The sequence below is a fragment of the Epinephelus fuscoguttatus genome, linkage group LG20 (assembly GCF_011397635.1).
Source record: "Epinephelus fuscoguttatus linkage group LG20, E.fuscoguttatus.final_Chr_v1".
Classification (NCBI taxonomy): Eukaryota; Metazoa; Chordata; class Actinopteri; order Perciformes; family Serranidae; genus Epinephelus; species Epinephelus fuscoguttatus.
Genome location: NC_064771.1, coordinates 14870556 through 14889260, shown reverse-complemented (window position 1 = coordinate 14889260; position 18705 = coordinate 14870556). Strand labels below are relative to the sequence as shown.

The 18705-nt window shown below is 41.5% G+C and overlaps 1 protein-coding gene across 1 annotated transcript; it reads right to left on the bottom strand.

The window, feature by feature from the left end:
• Positions 1-518: 518 nt before the first annotated feature.
• Positions 519-17108, bottom strand: tecpr1a (tectonin beta-propeller repeat containing 1a). Its single transcript, XM_049562600.1, has 24 exons — positions 16956-17108; positions 14445-14684; positions 13633-13815; positions 13419-13541; positions 13208-13327; positions 12311-12485; positions 12097-12197; positions 11623-11724; positions 11316-11464; positions 10408-11006; positions 8687-8832; positions 8384-8539; positions 7868-8017; positions 7494-7651; positions 6907-7137; positions 5979-6075; positions 5702-5781; positions 5511-5567; positions 4268-4442; positions 3783-3918; positions 3543-3635; positions 3340-3446; positions 2241-2360; positions 519-2018 (listed from the first exon to the last, which is right to left on the bottom strand). Exons 2-24 carry the CDS (start codon positions 14667-14669, stop codon positions 1878-1880), a joined length of 3624 nt encoding a protein of 1207 aa, XP_049418557.1. The 5' UTR covers positions 14670-14684; positions 16956-17108; the 3' UTR covers positions 519-1877.
• Between the last annotated feature and the right edge of the window lie 1597 nt (positions 17109-18705).

The following is an 18705-nucleotide window of genomic DNA, read 5'->3' as shown; positions in this document are numbered from 1 at the left end:
ATATTTTACCATTGAAGCAACCAGTATACTTATTGTATAATATTAATATCTTACAGATTTATAACAAAATATATGTATATTTTTTAACGTTTTCTTCTCATTGCTCAATTATTCTACCACCAACTAAGGAAGTAGACGACATGCAAATGCAAACATTCTCCTGAGAAAGAGGAAGGTTCAGTTTTAGCATTTCAACCACAAGACTTTTACAAGTAATCCACACTTTTCCCTTATTTACAACGCTAACCATTGCACAAACTCCATGATAACGACATAATAAAGATAATATAATAATAATGATTTTAGAAAACAATCTTTATAAAACATCAGTCAACTGTTTTTACAAGGCAAGCAGCAACCACCAGGGGTAAAGAAAGCCAGTGTAGGTCGTTTTAGCTGCTACATGCTAGCTTCAATACGACGGCATCAAAAAATGCATTGAAGTCAATGGGGAAACCTTCAAAATTCCTTGAAAAAAACAAAAAACAAAGGGTTGTTTTTTTTAATTCACAAGAAGTTAGAGTCTCAGTTGCATCAGTAAAACAGACGAAAGCTTACAGAGAAGTTTTGAGGTGCTTGCCTTGATCTACAGATGTCTCAGCCTATCACACTTGGGTTGCTTCAGCCTCACACAGGTTCTACCACATCACCCTGAATTGGATTATCTGGCTCCAAACGACTGGCAGGATTGTTGCACGCATTAAACCCAATATTAGGCTTCAAAAATTCCCTTCAGTACCCTGTGACATTAGAAACCAATGGGGGATAGATGGATGTGCATCATGTTGTTCTGCAGTCTTTGGTATGAAATTACAGAGATGTGTCAGATTAGCAAAAATTAGAAGCGGCCCATCCTGCCAGCTCTATCCTGTTATCATTTTCTTCTGTTCCCAGTAATCAGGATTTACTCTGCTGGAACATGTGTAGTCTTGCAAAGCCAGACCTGTCAAACACTGCAATTTCTAGAGAAAGCACTAAAGGGGAAAAAAGAGTTGTTTGTATTTCTTTAAACGAAACATACTCGTCTTGGGTGGCACTGAGCCCAGAGGCAGCAACGGTGCGCTTACAAAATAATGATTGACGGAACTTTTTTTTAGTGGAACTTTTGCTTAAAAGACATTAGTGTGTCGGTTGCTTGCTCGGAGGTTATTATTTCTTGCACAGCACTAAAATGAAATGTGAAGATAGGTCTGGCTATGCGAGACTAGTTTCACGGAGCGACCTGGATTTTGAAAATGGTAAGACGCAGGAAGTGATTTACTGTTTGAAATAGGTGGCCAATGAGCCATTAACAATATGTTGCCTGCTGGCTAATAATAACAGCGTTTTTTTTTTTTGTTTGTTTGTTTTTTAAATTTCTGTATATAATACCAGCCGTGGAGCTGAGAGTTCAGCAGCTAAGCAACTGTAATTTAAGTACACAAATTTTTCCCTTAAAAAAACCCCCCAAGCAACTCATAAAAACATCATTGTTCCACGTTCATCTTGACCTTACATGAGGTACTATATGCACAGACACCACACAAACCAACAGAAACATCACAGTCTGGTGAATAAATAAGGAAAAAATGCATTAAGACCATCGAGTTCAGTGTCAGTGACCACAGACAAACAGCAAAGACGGACAGAAATGCCTGTACAGCTTGGTAAAAACATTCGGGTCAAGAGATTAAAAATTGTCTTCAGAGAAAAGGAGACAGAAGCAGCTCAGCTATAAGACTGTTAACTGAGCTCTAGAGTTTAGATTTGAAATATCGCTGCTACTTCAGTGTTTAAATTAGAAGTACTTTTAAATACATACTACAAAGTACATATAACTACAAAGATCGTATAGTTTAGGATGGCTATGTGCAGTTTGTGCGTGTTTATATGTGTTTCTAGCATCCCACAGCATTGCCGTTGACCTCCGCGGTCCTGACAGGGAGCGGGCTCTGAGAGGGTGGGGCTGTCAGAGAGGGAAGACAGATGCGGGGCGGCTCCATGGAGTTCCCTCTCACTGTAATGTGGTCCCATCCACCCTGAAAGGCAGAAAGAGTGCACAAAGACAAAGACCCTCTAAAGCACAATCCACAGTCCAAACTATTATACTTTAAATTTATAGTGTAGAACATCTCCTTTATATCCAATACAACGGCCTACATCTGGTATAATAAAATATTTAAGACTTATGCAAATTAAATTCAAGACTGTTTGATACCCTAACAGCACTCTCACAGAGTTTAATTTCTATGGTGTCTTACCCCGATGCCGTAGTCCCACGACTGTCCTTTAGGCTCCAGAGGTTGGACTCCGAGTCGATGGCACACTGTTCCACAGCTCAGACTCTGGCTGCCCTGCACCTTGTCTGCTATGATCCAAACCTACCCCACAACAATAAAACAAAACCAGAATTACCACCTCACGGTTCTGTGTTTCCAGCAACCAGTCAAATTGTAGCTTACAACTATTTCTGTCTAGACTTGTAAGACCTTGACATAATTTATTAGAGTATTAAAGGAATACTTCACCCACAAAATGACCTTTTGTAAATCAATTAGTCATGCCGTGCTGCCTTGCATTTGTGAAGAAAACTTTGTTCTTGTCACATGCCTCCACGAAAAATGCCAATCATTGATTTATTGATTGATTGGGGACCACATTTAATAGCAGCAAAACTACATCAAAACATCTGTTTACAGACTCGTGCAGTATAACCCAAGAATCATTTATCCAGTTGTATGCTCTGTACTCCCCATACACGTGTATTTTAGCTAAAACCTTACTATTTAAAACTGAACTGAAAGTGAAACTTAGCTCTAAACTAGACACCAGTACTATGCTTTTTTAGTGAAATATTAAATGTATGATAAATGGGACGGAGAGAGACGGATGGACAGACAACCCAGAAACATAATGCCACAGCTGTCGCCAGTTTGGAGCCATAAAAATCAAACAAACAACATGCACAGATTGTTTATAACCTCATGCGCTGACACATACTTTTTAAAATATATTCATTTTTTAAAAAATTATTCTGATTCATTTATCACAGCAGCATACTTTCATGTTAGAAGTTTCAAATAATACAAAGGCAACTCACTCTGACCTTCAATGCCCCCTTCAAAAATCTATAAATAAATAATAGCCCACAGCATGCTCATGTTTGCCAACCCAGTTTTTCAATGATGCTTCATACAACAAAGAATACCCATCAGGACAAAAAGACTCATTACTGCGGATATATCGAATTGAACGACTATTATATCTATCATTTACTTCAGAGTAGACAGTAACAAAAGTGAAAAAAGAAAACAAAACAAAAAACAAAACAACAGTGAAAAAAGTTGTCCTGGTACTGACCTGGTCCAGAGGCCCTACAGAGACCTTGCGCACATTATTAGAGATGTGTTCCCAGGAGGAGCCTTGAGGGTAGCTGGGGGTCACACCCTGCCGATACCACAGGTTACCTGGATGCAAATATAGAAACATTAATGTCAGGCATCTATTTATGAAATTAGTGTTTGCACAAAGGTGAGCTGTAAATACAAATGCAATCGCTTTACCATTTTCATCTACAGCGCAGACTGATGTTCTCCCAACAGACACCTGCTTCAACTTCTGTTTGGCCGGGGACGGGATGTGGTACCAACAGTCTCCTGCAGAGGGAGACAATATATTACACTGTGTATGTGAAAACAATCTTTGCAGCATCAGAAGCTGACAAGTTGTGTTTCCCTAACTCTTATGTTTTAGATTCAAATCTGACAGTGGCATATTTCACATTCTCTGCTCCTCCCACTGACCTGCTGGGCTCTGTGGAGAGACAGATCCCCTGTAAAAGGCAGAACCATCCTTGGCGATGGCCCAAACCTGGCTGGCAGCTCCGATGGAGATGGACTTGAAAGGCTGGTCAGTTCCCACGTGGAGCCACGAGGATCCCTGAGAGACCAACCAAAGGATGTTAGAATAATTACCTCCTAAGTACTCTGAAAATTGATTTTATTGCAGCTACACTGGAGGTATCTTTGCATTAGCTACTTATTAACAGAGTCCTACTGCACTTCTGTCAAGTTATGAATGACAACTGTGTCAGAAAAGCCTCCATTAGGGTTAGAGAAAGGAAAGGATCCCTCACTCTGTCCAAAGCAAGGAAAGACAATGTGCCCATGCTCTGCTCAGTTGCAATGAGAACAGAAAATGGCTGTGAGCGTTGATAGGTGACTCATCGAATGGTGTTAAACCTGTTCATGGGGTGTCTGTGTTTGTACAATTAGTGAATGTGACTCACAGCGGGTGTCAGTGCGGTGACTCCCAGTCTGCAGAGCACGTCTCCCTTGTTGCTGATCGCCCACAGAGGAACCACGTCCACACTGCTCTGAGCTGTACAAGGCAGGATGGTCACATCACTCAGTGATATTGGGGGAACTTCTTGCCAGGGTCCTGTGGTGGTCAATTTACATTTCCTGTGCAGGAGGAAAACACAGTGCTCACAGCTGCCCTTGACTGCAGTACCTCCAGTTAAGCTATATTAACGCTTTCTAATTCTCAGCCACTAATTTGGTTCTTTAACGGCAGTTTAAAGGGACAGTTCACCCCAAAATCAAAATACATATTTCCCCTCTTACCTGTAGCGCTATTTATCAGTCTAGATTGTTTTGGTTAGGGTTGCAGAGGGTTGGAGATAGCGGCCGAAGAGATGTCTGCCTTCTCTTTAACATAATGGAAACTAGATGGCACTTGGCTTGTAGTGCTCAAAGCACCAAAAATACATTTGAGCAATGTCTCTTTCTGTCTTTTCCAAGTCTTATTTTATGTGTTCTTTTATTGTTACTGGCATTATTTGGTTCTACAATGACCTTCACGTGTCCACACTTTCTTCACTGGCTTTCATCACAACAGTTTGTTTTTACCAGTTAGTATGGCCAGACTAAAGTGATATTGATGCTTGATTGATAGAGATTCTCAATGAAACCAAAGACAATTTTCAGTGATAATCAGAAGCCTGCTATGTAAAATGAAGCCTTACTAAAATCTTAAAATGCAGCTTTAATTACAGACACAATTTTCAGCAAAGTGAATTCTGCAGTTAAACCTCTAATAAGTTTTAGTGTTCATTTCGTTGTCAGATCAAATGCCACATGCTCTGGCTCTGTTGGTCTTTCAGCAGTCAGTATCTTTGTGTTGAGTTTGTGTCTTTTTGCTCTCAGTATCTCATTTGTAAGCCTTAAAAAATTTAAATAACTGGAGAGATGCTCCTTTTTATTGGGTCCTATACCTCGACACCTCTGTCATAAAAAACTTTGCTAAGTAGTGCCTATTCATTAATCATTAAATATATTTTCCCACACCATTCCACACTGACCAAAAGATCAACTCCAGTCAGACCTCCTTCTCTCTGCTCTGCCTCCTCAGCTTAATCTGACAAAACCTACAAATGTCAAGTCCACTCTCAGACTGCTCTTGGACCTCTGTGTACCTGCTAAGCAAATACATCGAAGAGACTAATATGACAGTGTTGCTTTTTATAGTACCTGGCCCATCGCCTGCGACGCACAAAGTCCTTTATTGTTTTATAGCCATGATATGACCTGCATGGAGAAACGGAAAAGAGGAAGGAAGAATTACAGGAATAAAATAAGTAATTGAAAGTCACCATTATGAGGTTTGCATGGTTTGAAAAAACCCTTGCAGGTGTGTTTGAGGGGTGGCAAATGAAACCTACGCTGGAAAATCAGCTGCATATTGCCAGCCTTCTCTGTCTGTTCCCCCGGACACACTGTAGTCGACTGCCCAGTCAGACACCTGGAAACAGCAAACATGGGAAGTGAAACACTGTGAACACATCTGTATTTCTGGCTACACACCTTGTCTGTGATAATTCAAGACCAAATATTTATAGTTTAGTCAGAATGGAAGGATGGTGGGTAATCTGTGCACCACAGGACTGGTTTCAGACCAGCACAGGGCAATTCCTACTGTGTATATGTAGCTGTACTTACCCATGCCCACTGAGGGGACGGGGGTTTCATATTTATCTTTGTGCACTCATGTAGTCCTGATGCGTCACTCCACATGTAGCGGTCTGTGGGGAGCCCTCTGAAATGAACCAAACACACTTTAAATGAGTCAAAAGTGACTTTATACTTCAAACAATCGGAACAACCTATACTTAAGCTGAAGTAGTAATGTTTGTGTTTCGATGTTGTAGTGAAAAAACATGACTGTAATAATGTTGTGCTTATGTAAAAACTCAAAACTTGGAATGTCATCAAACTGCAGTGACAGGTAGTCTAAGAGAGTGGCAGTGCCTTTCATTTTCATGACATGTTTAGTGTAAACACTAACAACGTGATGTGTAGTCACCGCAATTTCATCACAGTTAAATGTGACAATTTTTCTAGACTCCTGCTGTCTGTGTAGACACAGGCTGCCATGTTAGACTGGAAGATTTAGACAAAGTCATTATGCTGCCAAAGAAATCACTGCAAATATTTCACCAATGTTTCTACTGACAGAAACTAGACAGATGTATTTCAACTCCCTTCTTCAAGGATTTTCCTAAAAAACAATTTGTAGATTCGTACAAAAGTATCTCCTCGCAATCATCACCGAAGACCCACTAGAAGAAAATGCATCTCATGTGACATCAATGTACACTCGGCATGTCGATGTAAAAAGGAAGCAGATTGTCTGCTCTGTGTTTGGTTGCTTAGTTACAGAAAATAATACAGAGATGGTGAAAAGATCAAAGATTGCTTGGACTGACAACGAGGTGAAACTGTTACTGAATGCAACACAAGAGTATAAAGCTGTCAGGGCAGCAGATAACAGAGTGGGAGTCATTGCAAAGCAAATACAGCGACATATTAGAGTGGTATTGGAAGTATTATCTATCCCCTGAAGCAACACTGAAATTGTTGCCTCTACCTGTTAGTGTAGCCAGTGACGGGGTTCCACCTCTGGTTCTCATAGATGTAGACACTCTTGACATCCACCTGTGTGTAAATGTTATCTGTGCTGCTGGCCAGTCCTTGGAAGAAGCCTCCTCCGTAGCCCCCGGTATGGACCCAGGCAGTGTGGTCATAGCCAATCCCCCACACTATGCCAACACTGTTACACTCCACCACACGGAGGTGACCTCCGACCTGCCTCCAGAACCTGGAAGGAAAAGATTATTAATAAAGGCTTAGTGATTAAAGGGTAGGTCCATCTGTGTTATTTTCTGGGTTTTTCAAATAAAAGATAAAAAAATAAAACCTACATCAGGTCACATGGGAAAACATTTTTACATTGGGTTGGGGAAATAGCATTTTTATGCTATAACATAGATACTTCAACCAAAATTTAAATGTTTAGATTTGAACACGTAAGGATCACAACTGGGAAGCTAAAGAATTAATGAATTAACAAAAAATAACAGACCTGGCCTTTACAATAAAAAGACAATATGGCCAAAAACAAAGAAAACTTTGGCAAGATATTCGTTCCGCTGCACAAGTGCTGGGTATTCTTACATCTGGTCGCAGGGTGTGGGGTAGGGCATGGCCTCCAGACCAGGAGAGGGCTCACTGACAAAGATGTCCCCTTTACAAGTGATGGACCATATGGCTTGTTTGGAGGGAGGACCCTGGATCCCCCTGGAGTCACAGCATGAGACACTCAACAACGCCAGCTTGAGAGAGAGAGGGAGGGAGGGAGGAATGTGAAGGCAAACAGATCGGGTCAGAGAGGGATGGGAGACACAAATGAGATTAGATAGAAAGAGGGCAATAAAAAGGGAATGGTAAGGATGTGTGTGTATCCCATACACAAATCTAAATCACTTAGATGACTGGTATGCCAGGTTGTTGTTCTGAAACTAAAAATGCTGTGCAGTATCCATACGTACCCAATCATGCATCTCTAGCTCTGTGGCTGCTGCTAATCTGATTGGCCACCTCTGTTTAGTCCGCTCTGGAGTGTAGATGGCAAAACTGTGTTTGAAGTCATTTAGCACAGGAACTAGGATGGTGACCTCGTTGATGAAGGCATGAAGGTACTGGAGAGAGAGACAGCAGAAAGGGAGGAAGAGAAAAAAGTACATAGGAGGTAAAAAAAAACAAAACATAAAGTCAATAGAGGAAGAAAGAAGAACAGAAAATCAGAAGTGAGTGCAAGAGAGGAACAGCAGTAGTGATTCATTTGAATGACTTGTTCCATTGCCAGAGGTCTCCATTGTGTTTGCAGGTACAGGCATTGTGACAATCTGACCTTGACAATGTCAAAACAAATACTTTCCTCGAGAAGGCTTATGAAACTGCCACATATTGTATCGACACAATCTAACCCACCCACACACACAACCGCCCACACACACACACACACACACACACACACACACACACACACACACATTCTTCCTCACCTTTTTCTCCTCATAAAAGTTGTAATAGATGAAGAGGATGCCGTCCTTGTTGCCCTCTGGTCCTGAGAACTGCTCCAAAGCAAAATGAACATCGATCCACTTGTGTGGCTTCCAGTCTCTCCACCACTGCATGGTTCCCTTCTTCACCCACACAGACTGCATTGTGGGGAAGTGTTCAAAGAGAGGAATAAAGTCACAGACGAGTTAGGGAAGACAGAAAAATGCCACACAAAGACAGACACAGAAATAAATAGAAAAGAGCAAATATCCTGAAGATGGCAGGTCATAGTATACTCCAAGTACCTGTTCTATGGCTTGTTCATAATGTCTGAAATTATCCATCTCTCTTTTGGTCCTCTCACTGAGTTGCTCAAAGATTTGTTTACGCCAGGCTGCCGTCTGGGCTGGAGTCACAGACAGACTCATGGACTGGACTGACTGGACCAAAGCTGGGAGAGACACAAAGGAAAAATCAATAACAAAATGGACTGACCTAAGTGCACCACAGGTTCCCTGCAGACTCAAATGCACTCGTGCTAGCCTTGTCTTCAAAGATAAGATGTTACATGATGTTATTGAATAATTATGTTACACCACATCATGCAGCACACGAGTTGTTGTTTGTGCATAGTTAGAGCTCTCATTTACCTCCAGAAAAGCCTAAATTCTTAAAAGCACTGAATCAATTTTAAGAATCTCCTCCAGAGAAAATCAAGTTTTAACCTTGTTAACATGTCCATATTGTGTTTTTTAATATGCTACTAGACATTTCATGAGCGAATAAGAGTCAACAAGCACATGGATTCAGACAGCCAGGGTTTGTTATGTCACAATCCAAAGGAACCAATCTCACCAACTTGAGGGATGCCGCATTAGCTTTAACTTGTCAGCGCTGGCGATCAGGAACAAGGTTCATCTAACATTTGCAACACATTAATAGCTGTTTCACATGGCTCATGTTATTTATTATTCTTTACAAGGAGAGGTTACGCGTTTGATGAGCAGAGTGAGGGTGAGCGGATACGCTCAAGCTGCAGGTAAGTGGCAGTGGGGGTAATTTGCAAATTTAAAAACTGTTGCATACTAAATGAGGCAAAGGTGTAGAGCTTCATCTAAGCCATTTTAGGCACGAGGAGATTTTTTCAAGGACAAAACATCTAAATATATAATTCTGATGAACAGAGATGGAATTTAAATGGTAAGTTTTTGACTTGGGCCCCCATTTTCCCTTGTTTTTATGTCTTAATGACTGACATAAATAACAATTTTTCATATTGGTCCTGTGTGAAGAAAGAGGACTGCAACTGCCCACTGCCCAAATGTAACCAGATGGAGCAATGGCACACAGTCACTGTACATAATATGGTTATTTTTTACCACAGCCAGGCTCAAACCGTTATTATGAGTGTCTGAAGTGTCTCTTCACCTTTCGATTGATTTGGTCTGTTTGTTATTTTGTCTAAGCTGTGCAAACTGTAGTACATTTTGTTGGCACAATTTGGGAATGCAACATGAACTTTTTTTTTTTTTTTTTTAAATTTCCTAATCTTTTAGATAACACTAAATGATGTTATCTGTACTTCAACACATCAAACTATTCCCAGCTCCTCTCTCTCCACTTTCCAGCATTGTCCTCTACATCTCATGAGATCTAAGAACAAGACTTCAAAACTTAGAAACAATAATGAACAGACCGGATTAAGCGACACACATAATAACAATCTAAGCTTGTCTGTGGCAAAAATAACCACTTCTAATGGACACACAGTGATGGTGCACAGTTGCCCAATCTAATTACATTATGACCATCGCACAGCTCCTGGGTGCAGTCCTCTCTCAATACTGGACCAATTTCAAAAACTGTTGTTAAAATCAGTCACTTAGACACAAAAACATAGGAATATAGGGGCCAAGTGGAAAAAAGTCAAAGTTACCCTTTAAGCAATATCAGGAGAGGAACTTTGAACTGAAGAAATGTACAGTCAGCTCATTCCATTACTAGACAGCTGTCTCATTTAACTCACATGAGGCGTTCAAGGAGCAGTTGAACCAGTTGAGTTGGGAGTGACTGTCCACCGAGCAGCCGCCTGCACTAACCCATGCCCACAGAGGGTGCTCATCTGTCCCGTACGAATCCTCCATGGCCAGAGTGTACGTGGCCACTGAAGACAAGCTGCAGGTATCTGCTGAGTCCACCACTGCCCCAGTGGGGGCCTGCTGGGCCTGTGCCTCTTCCAGATCCACGTTACTCCACTGGGGGTCCAGAGGACCTCCCGACTGGCTGGGGGAAATAGCTACACCAGCACATGGGGCTTTGTTCTCTTCTTCTCCTGAGATGAGTTCCTCCTCCAGAACAGCCGGAGCACCCTCTCTTGAGGTCTTTCCTGGTTCTCGGTCAGAGACGAGTTCAGATATGAAGCTGTCGCTGGTGACTTTAGGGATGCGGGGTTTGGGGGTCTCAGTTGTTTGGTCGGAGTGGTCTGTGGGGGCATCAACAAAGGACTCTGGGACGGTAGAGGCGACAAGGCCGCTAGCTCCATCTGTTGATCCTTTCTCTGTGTCTGACTCCACATCACTCGCTGCTGACGGAGCACGCACCTCACCACTGAAGTAACATCCAGCACTGTGACATGGAGAGACAAAGAATGACTGAATTTATTTTGTTTTCTCTGCAAACATTTAAAAGTGCATATAGTATGTTGACATAATAACCTGCTTTAAAAAGGCATGTCTGTAATCTACTGTAACTGCTTCCTGAATCTTGTAATGATTGTAATTTAAGCACATTTCCAAAGTAGTTAACTCTAATAACAGCACATAATTCTAACCATGTAATGGTACATGTTTGCTCTTGAACTGTGTGTGATCTGTGTGTGGCTCTACTTATGTAATCTGTCTGTATCCATTTCTTTGTCTAAGTGTGTGTGTCCACCTATGCAGGCTGCTTGCACTGGCACTGGAGTGGGATCTGTCTCTGTCACGAGGGACGCTGATGATCCTCCAGGTTTTCCCACTCAGTTCACTAGAGGTCACTCCTTGTCGGAAGTACACCGCCCGATCCTCACAGCTGATAGCCAACACCTACACACAAAAAATATAGGTTGACCTTAATTATGTCCACATCCCATACCTCTGCACTAAAAGCCACGTGGCAATGCTAAAAGTAACCAGCAGGGAGGAGGGTGCTTGATTTGGAAGTTTTTTTACACAGGCTGTGATGTCATATGGCTAGAATTCACCTGATCGTTGAGTCCTACGTTGATCATGATCATTTCTCCCACCATGCTGATCCAGCCGGAGCCACAGGGGTTGTGGGAGTTCACGCCACGTCTGAACCACACCTGGGAAAGCAGGAGAGAGTGGGGAGAAATGTTCTCTTTAGCATGACACACATTTGCTTAAACACTCTGGTTAGAGTGAAAATACACAAGTTTTTTTTATGCTTTAGCACGATGTAATGTCTATAGAATAATGACACCATCAGTGCTTGGACTGGTTCCCTCTAAGCCTTGCTTTCACTATGTAATTCCTTCTGACACCGAGTGCGATCTCCCAGGAAAATTACGGCTTAATTTAAGGCACAGAGTAAGTGCTTAACCATTGCATAACCAAAACAGGAAGAGGGCTGATAGAGGTTTCACATTTCTTTCTACATGTTTGCAGCAGTATTTTAATCATGCAGTCTGTTATTTATAATTTCAGAATTGTCTTACTTTGTTGTCTTTGGTCAAAGCCCAAACAACGTTGACCCCCACGGCTACATGTGTGACACCCATGTCAGGACTGGGAGAGTCCACCACCGCCCAGGAGGTACCTGACATGCAAAAGAAAAAACAAAACAAACAAAAAAAAACCATATTCTCACAACAGACTATAAACACAATCACACACAAACCTCATCCTCTTTCCACCAGTGAGCCAGTGTACCTTTGGGGCAGTCTCTGCCGATGCCCTCCCTGACAATGAGCTGCCCCTCCCACAGCACCGCCCAGATCAGATCTCCTGGGCCACAGCTGATCTGGACCACCTCCCCGGGGAGAGGAACCTCCTCCCAAAAAGAGCCCTCGGGATTTTGATGATAGATCCCCTCTCTGAACCACACCTGGGGAGAAAAGGGGGGTTAGATAATCAAGAATGATAGCAGGACAGTAAGCCAGGAAAAAAATCTATCTGCATCACGCGATGCAAATACAGTTGTTTATGTGATGTGACAAGACTGCGTGTGTGTGATCTTGCTATGGGCATTAACAAGGTCAAATAAAAATAATACAGACACACAAACACACCCTTAGTATGTGTGTGTAAGTGTGGACTTAACACAAAATCTTAAAATCCAGTAGATACAGTTAAAGCTACAGTTGGTAACATTTATAAAATTAAATTTGTGATATATTTGGAATATGATTTTTTTCACAGACTACCTCTCAAGTAATGCTGTCAGAACAAGGTGACAGTTTCAGCAAATATGACAAAAAGTTATTTTTTACTAATACAGCTTTAATAAAAGGTTCTATTTTAAAAAGCATGACAAGTTTTATGAGCTGCATGACATCAACGGTTCAGTAATGCAAACTGCAAGTTGTGCTTACATAGTTAATTTGACTCAATAAGCTATGTTGTATTACTGTAGTAAATAACTGACTGATGGTTATTGCTTTACTAAAGTGGCAAACACCAGAAAGTGTGTCGCATTATGCACAAGGACAGTTAAATATTGTTTTCCACACTTTCGCTGACTTAATTTGTGCAAATTCTAAACTAATCAAGTACATACATACCTAAGGCTAAGGGGTGTGTGTGTGTGTGTGTGTGTGTGAGCTGTACCTTGCCCTGCAGAGACACAGCCCACAGTGACAGCCGACCTCTGGGTTCCTCGCTGATCTCCCAGCCTCCACAGCTGATGTCGCTGAAAGGATCTGGTAGAGACGTCTGCTGCGAGGGGATCTGTCAGCACACACACAGGGAGAGAGACGCAAGTGAACAAACTGAAAGCTTGATGCACACACAAACACACATACCGATCAGTAAAACCCACCTTAGCCCAGGTGTCCATGGCTTTGTACCTCCTGTAGCGGAGCCATCGCCTGCGACGGACACAGGAGTTCCACTTCTTGTCTTTGGTGTAAGTGGCGGGGAAGTCTATGGCGTAGGTCCATCCCTGCAGGTACAAACACATCAATCATTAAAACCAGGCAGGAACTGATGCTGAAGGAGGGGGATGCAAGCAAAACTAATGATTGGACACTCACCCCTTTCTCTGTGGGCTCCCCCTCAAAGTTTTCGTCTGCGTACCAGTCGCCCTCCCACTCCCAGCTGCTTGAGGGAAGCTGGAAGCTGTCCAGAGGTTGATGTTGCAGACCTGTGACGTCACTCCATTGCCAGCGGTCACTTGGCAGCAAACGCTCTGAGAAACCATCGACAGGATTCCATCGCTGACATAAAAACAGACAGACAGAGGTGACACAGGAGGAGGGTTTTTTTCCCCTCATAATCCAAACTAAATGGTTTCCCTACCAATTTCACAGTTTGAAAAATCTGTGCCAAAGAGTAACTGTGGTGACATAGTGAGCCGTACCCTTGACAGGAAGTCACAAAACCAACCACTGCAGAGTGTTGACCTGACCTGACCTGACCTGTGTGAGAACTTGATGGTCCAAAATATTTGCAACCATTCACAGGAAGCATGACTCTAATCTGTATATTTTTTGCTAACTGAGTTATATATACAGTATACTTTAACTGTGTGTGGTATTTTGCTTAAAAACTGGTTCAACATGCTTCTAATGGCTTGTGAAGGCGAGCAGCTGACAGTGTGATTGACTTTGCAACAGAGGAAGTGGGACACTGCTGTATGAGGATGTTGTCCTTTCACAGTCACTCACTCACTCATAACACAAGTCCAAGGGGAACTCCACGTTTTCGATTTCACTCAGGATACGTTGTGCGGGAAAACAAGGATCTAAAGGCATTTTTAACTTGCATTGTGAGATTAAAAATACCCTGGCTTCCCTCTGTTGTGTATTTTTAACTTTAATTAAATTTTTTCCTAGATGAGACCCACTTGATTCTCGTAGGTCTCCTCCTGGTAGCGGACCGACAGGTCAGAAGCGTGGACGTTCAGGTAGATGCTGTTGTCGCAGGCGATGCCCCAGCAACACTGCTGAGCTGCCGTCACCCGCTTGAACTCCATCTGGGCATCACGGCACTGCTCCCACACCTGCCCCGCCGTGGACAGGCTGTAGACCCGCCCGTACACATCCACGGCCCACAGCAGGGAGACAGGCATGGTTGCACCGGGAACCTGGAGAGCAAGATGAAGAGAGTGGGGGAATGAAGGAAATGTAGCTTTTAAGTTGCATTATATTGTTTCCCTTGAATGAATGACAATATTGGGAATCTGTGACAGGATGTGAATTATTTTATACGCATTTACAAACAACAGCAACATTAAAAGCTTTGTGATACTGCCTTAAAGTTCAAAGGGTTTAATAAACGCTTACTATAATGGACCCAATGGTGGGTCAGCATGGTTAGGAATGTTCAGGGGAAGAGACAGGCAGAGGGCACCAAATATATTTACATGGGCCAGAGGATAAAATTGGAAGTAGCAATGTTATGATGAAGAAAATTAAGTGACAGGATGACATTTCATTCTGTTGTAAAATAACATACAAAGAAACATACACTAGGAGTGTGAACACAATTAAGTGTTAGGAGGAGAAAATATCATACCAAAATGAATGACCCTGCAACCCAAAGAGCCAGGACAGGTGGTGAGCCAGCATGAACAATATCAGGACCCTGACACTGAAGCTGATATTGCTAATTTCATTATTTCTCCTGGGGCAGGGCAATATATCGACATTGTGATATCAGACTAGATATCGCCTTAGATTTAGGATTCTGTAAGTGTTGTCTTTTCCTGGTTTTAAAGGCTGCATTACAGTAAAGTGATGTAATTTTCTGAACCTGCCAGACTGCTCTAGCTGTTCTATTATTTGCATTTATCCACTTAGTCATTATATCCACATTACCAATGATTATTTAACTAAAATCTCATTGTGTAAGTATTTTGTGAAAGCACCAATAGTCAACCCTACAATATAGCCACAATATTGATCGAGGTGTTTGTTAAAAAATATTGTGATACTGGATTTTTCCCATATTGCCCAGGTCTAATTTCTCCTGTGCTTTCCCCACTGACATGTCAAAGTGTCCTCTGTGGCATTTTGTCCAGCAACTTCATTTGTCTTTCATTTTAATTTATTTGTACTGGTGGTCATTTGAACTTCTCCTTTATATTGTTATATATTATTGTATACACATTTTTCTTTTTACTCTGTTTTTCATTTTTGTTATACACTTTAGTTCAGTTTCAGTTAGTTTCCAGAGTGGTTTACTTTTTTTTTTTAGTAGTTATTTTTAGTGTTAGTTTAGTTTTTATTACTTTCAGTATTAGTTGTCTCTCTTCTTTAAAAAAAAAAAAAAAAATCATAATACAGGGGTTATTTGTCGAAGGCTAGATTTAATAAGTTCGGAATATGTAACACAATAGAAACACAACACTTTGCCAAGGGAACGGACTTGACACTTGAGTAGACATCCCAGTCTCAATAAGCAAATGTACCGATGCTTGTTATGCTGACAAATTTGCCTTTGTAGTCCTTGTTTTTGGCTGTTATGTCTTTTTCTGTGTAAATACATTGAGTAAAATGTAAAAAAAAAACTGAGTCAAATTCCTTGTATGTGTATGCATACTTGGCAAATAAAGCTGATTTGGTTCTGAACTTTTAACCTGTGTGTATATATAGCACAATACATATACTGTATATGTGAGCTGCCGGTTTAACATGGGTAAATGCATTACCTCTAAAATGCTAAACATCCCTCTTGGAGCACAGCTGTACACAGTGATCAGGGTCATGTGTTGAGGTGGCACTGATCCATGCTCACTGTGTTTTCATGTTTATTTACACCACTTCTGTTCCACTTGTCAGGTCTGACCCATTTTATACACCCTGCACAATGTCATCTCAACATCTAAGCCTTCATGGTTAGTGTTAAAATGAAATGAAATGATGGTTAATACAGTTAATGCAAGGGGTTACTCAAAGCTTGCTGTAAGTAGTCTCCATTTCACAACACTGCGTAACTGGCAGGGATGCTGCTGCTTAAAGGCGTATCCTCTATCACCTACATTCACTATACTGTACACTACAGTCAGCTCACAATGATTATAATAGTTTAAAATAACAGATACATATACGTTTTAAGTACTGACACGGTAAAATAAACAGCATTATGTTTGTTTAAGCGTGACATTTGTTTCTGTTTATCAAGGTAGCTTCATGTTAGCACTGCGCCGACGGCACGAGCTACAAATTAGCCTCATTACCCTGCAGGTTTGAATGAAGGAGCAGTGACATGTAGGCTGTAATGCTCCACACACACGTTCACCGTACAGTAAAAACAGCTTTAGGCTTTAACGACAACACTCAGCTTGCTTTTGGTGCAGGCTTACAGGCTTAGCTCTCTAGAAAGAGCGAATTAACAAGAGTTCAAACACACCAACCTCGAGCTTCCTCTCATACACGGGCAAACGGCGCAGCTGGGACGTCACCGCTGTTCATTCAGCAGGTGGAAATGAATGAACAGCTGTCTAAACCATAAGGTGCCCAGTACCCTCCGATAATCACATCATAATTTCTCTCCTACGTGAAACAGGAAGTGGCCGCTGTTTCTTCGTTCCTATTGGCTGTTTCCGCGGCAGTAGGTGTTTGTAGCTTTAAGCTCCAGCAGGGGGCGCTGCTGCATCTATGAGGCGTGTTCACTCAGGTACTACACTGAAGGACAATTTTTAGGTGTTTATACTCTACTTGAGTATTACAGCTCACAGTACTTTATACTTTTTATTCCACTACATTTGTCTGACAGCTGTAGTTGTTTAATTTTACATACATACACTTTTGTTTCTACTCCCATTTTCACAGGTTTAAGTTCGAGATCAAAGCTTATTTTCATGCACTCAGTAGATATGTTTCTTTCAAATTTGGGTCACAAAGTTGTTTAAAATCCATGTCCGTGAGCACTTCTCCTTTTCCAAGATAATGCATCAATCTGATAGGTGTGGCATATCTGTCTCTAATGTTGTTTTCTTGAATTTGGCAGTACATCCAACTAGCCTCACAACCACACAAGTCAGTTACAATAATGAACTGAACTTCTCTGAGATGGTTTCTGATACTTTGTGCAAAAATTCTTCGGTTGTGCAAACCAATTGTTGCATCAGCTGTTAGGGTGACTAGTGTCAGCTGATCTTGCAGGCTAAGACGCTGTTTGTGGAAATCAGTGTGGTCTGTGGTTGTCAGGCCGGTTGGATGTACTGTCAAATTCAAGGAAACAACACTGGAGATGGCTTATGGTCAAGAAATGAGCATTCAGTTCATTGGCAGCAGCTCCACTGGGGACATTCCTGCAGTCAGCATGACAATGGCACGCTGACCTAAACCTGTGAAAGATGGGTGCAGAGATAAAAGTGTTATGTTTACATTTCTGTTTAGTATAGATGAGGTCACCAGTAATGATGATGAAGTTGTAATTTACCCTGAAACAAAACTAAGAGGAGAAAAATCAGAATCTGATTAATTTCCAATTAGATTACAAGAAATTTGTTTTGTTTTATTGGTGCACTATACTACAGGAGTAATGCTGCTGAGGCTGTTTCCTAGGAGAACAATAGCTGATGAGACAGGGGCGGACCAGTTAAACTCAAAGGGAGAAAAATCAGCTAGCCTCCTCTCTGTCTGTGCTCCAGGTCAACATGTGTGTTATAGGAAGACACTGCAAAAGAAAATGTTTTACCTAATAGTTTTATCTTATCCTAATATGTCCCTCCTGTAGACTAAGTATGTTCCTGTTGTTCTGTGTGAAATTTCCTCAGTGCTGAGACAAACTAGTTTACACTGATTAACAGATACCTGTGTGTAAGTTCTCTGAGTACTCAGATTATATCTTTCATTAGATGGTCAAAAAGTTCCTGAATTCAGTTCAGCTTTGTTGTCACTCAGATGTCTTCATTAGCCCACCGCCCTTTGTGTAAACTTTGCTCTGAATTAGAGATGTCCGATATTATCGGCCTACCGATATTATTGACCGATATTGGCATTAAAATGTAATATCGGAAATTATTGGTATCGGGTTTTACTTTTTTAATGGCACAACTTTTACACAGCATGCACATATTATAAATCAAACTATATATTGGTATCGGTTGATATCGGTATTGGAAATTAAGAGTTGGACAATATCAGTATATCGGATAT

Excerpts from the sequence above, each read along its gene's own strand:
- tecpr1a (XM_049562600.1), bottom strand. The coding sequence starts at position 14,669 with ATGCCTGTCTCCCTGCTGTGGGCCGTGGATGTGTACGGGCGGGTCTAC. Across the intron at positions 8,018-8,383 it reads ACTTTTATGAGGAGAAAAAG|TACCTTCATGCCTTCATCAA; the intron begins GTGAGGAAGAAT and ends CTCTCTCTCCAG. Across the intron at positions 4,443-5,510 it reads CGTCGCAGGCGATGGGCCAG|GAAATGTAAATTGACCACCA; the intron begins GTACTATAAAAA and ends CCTCCTGCACAG.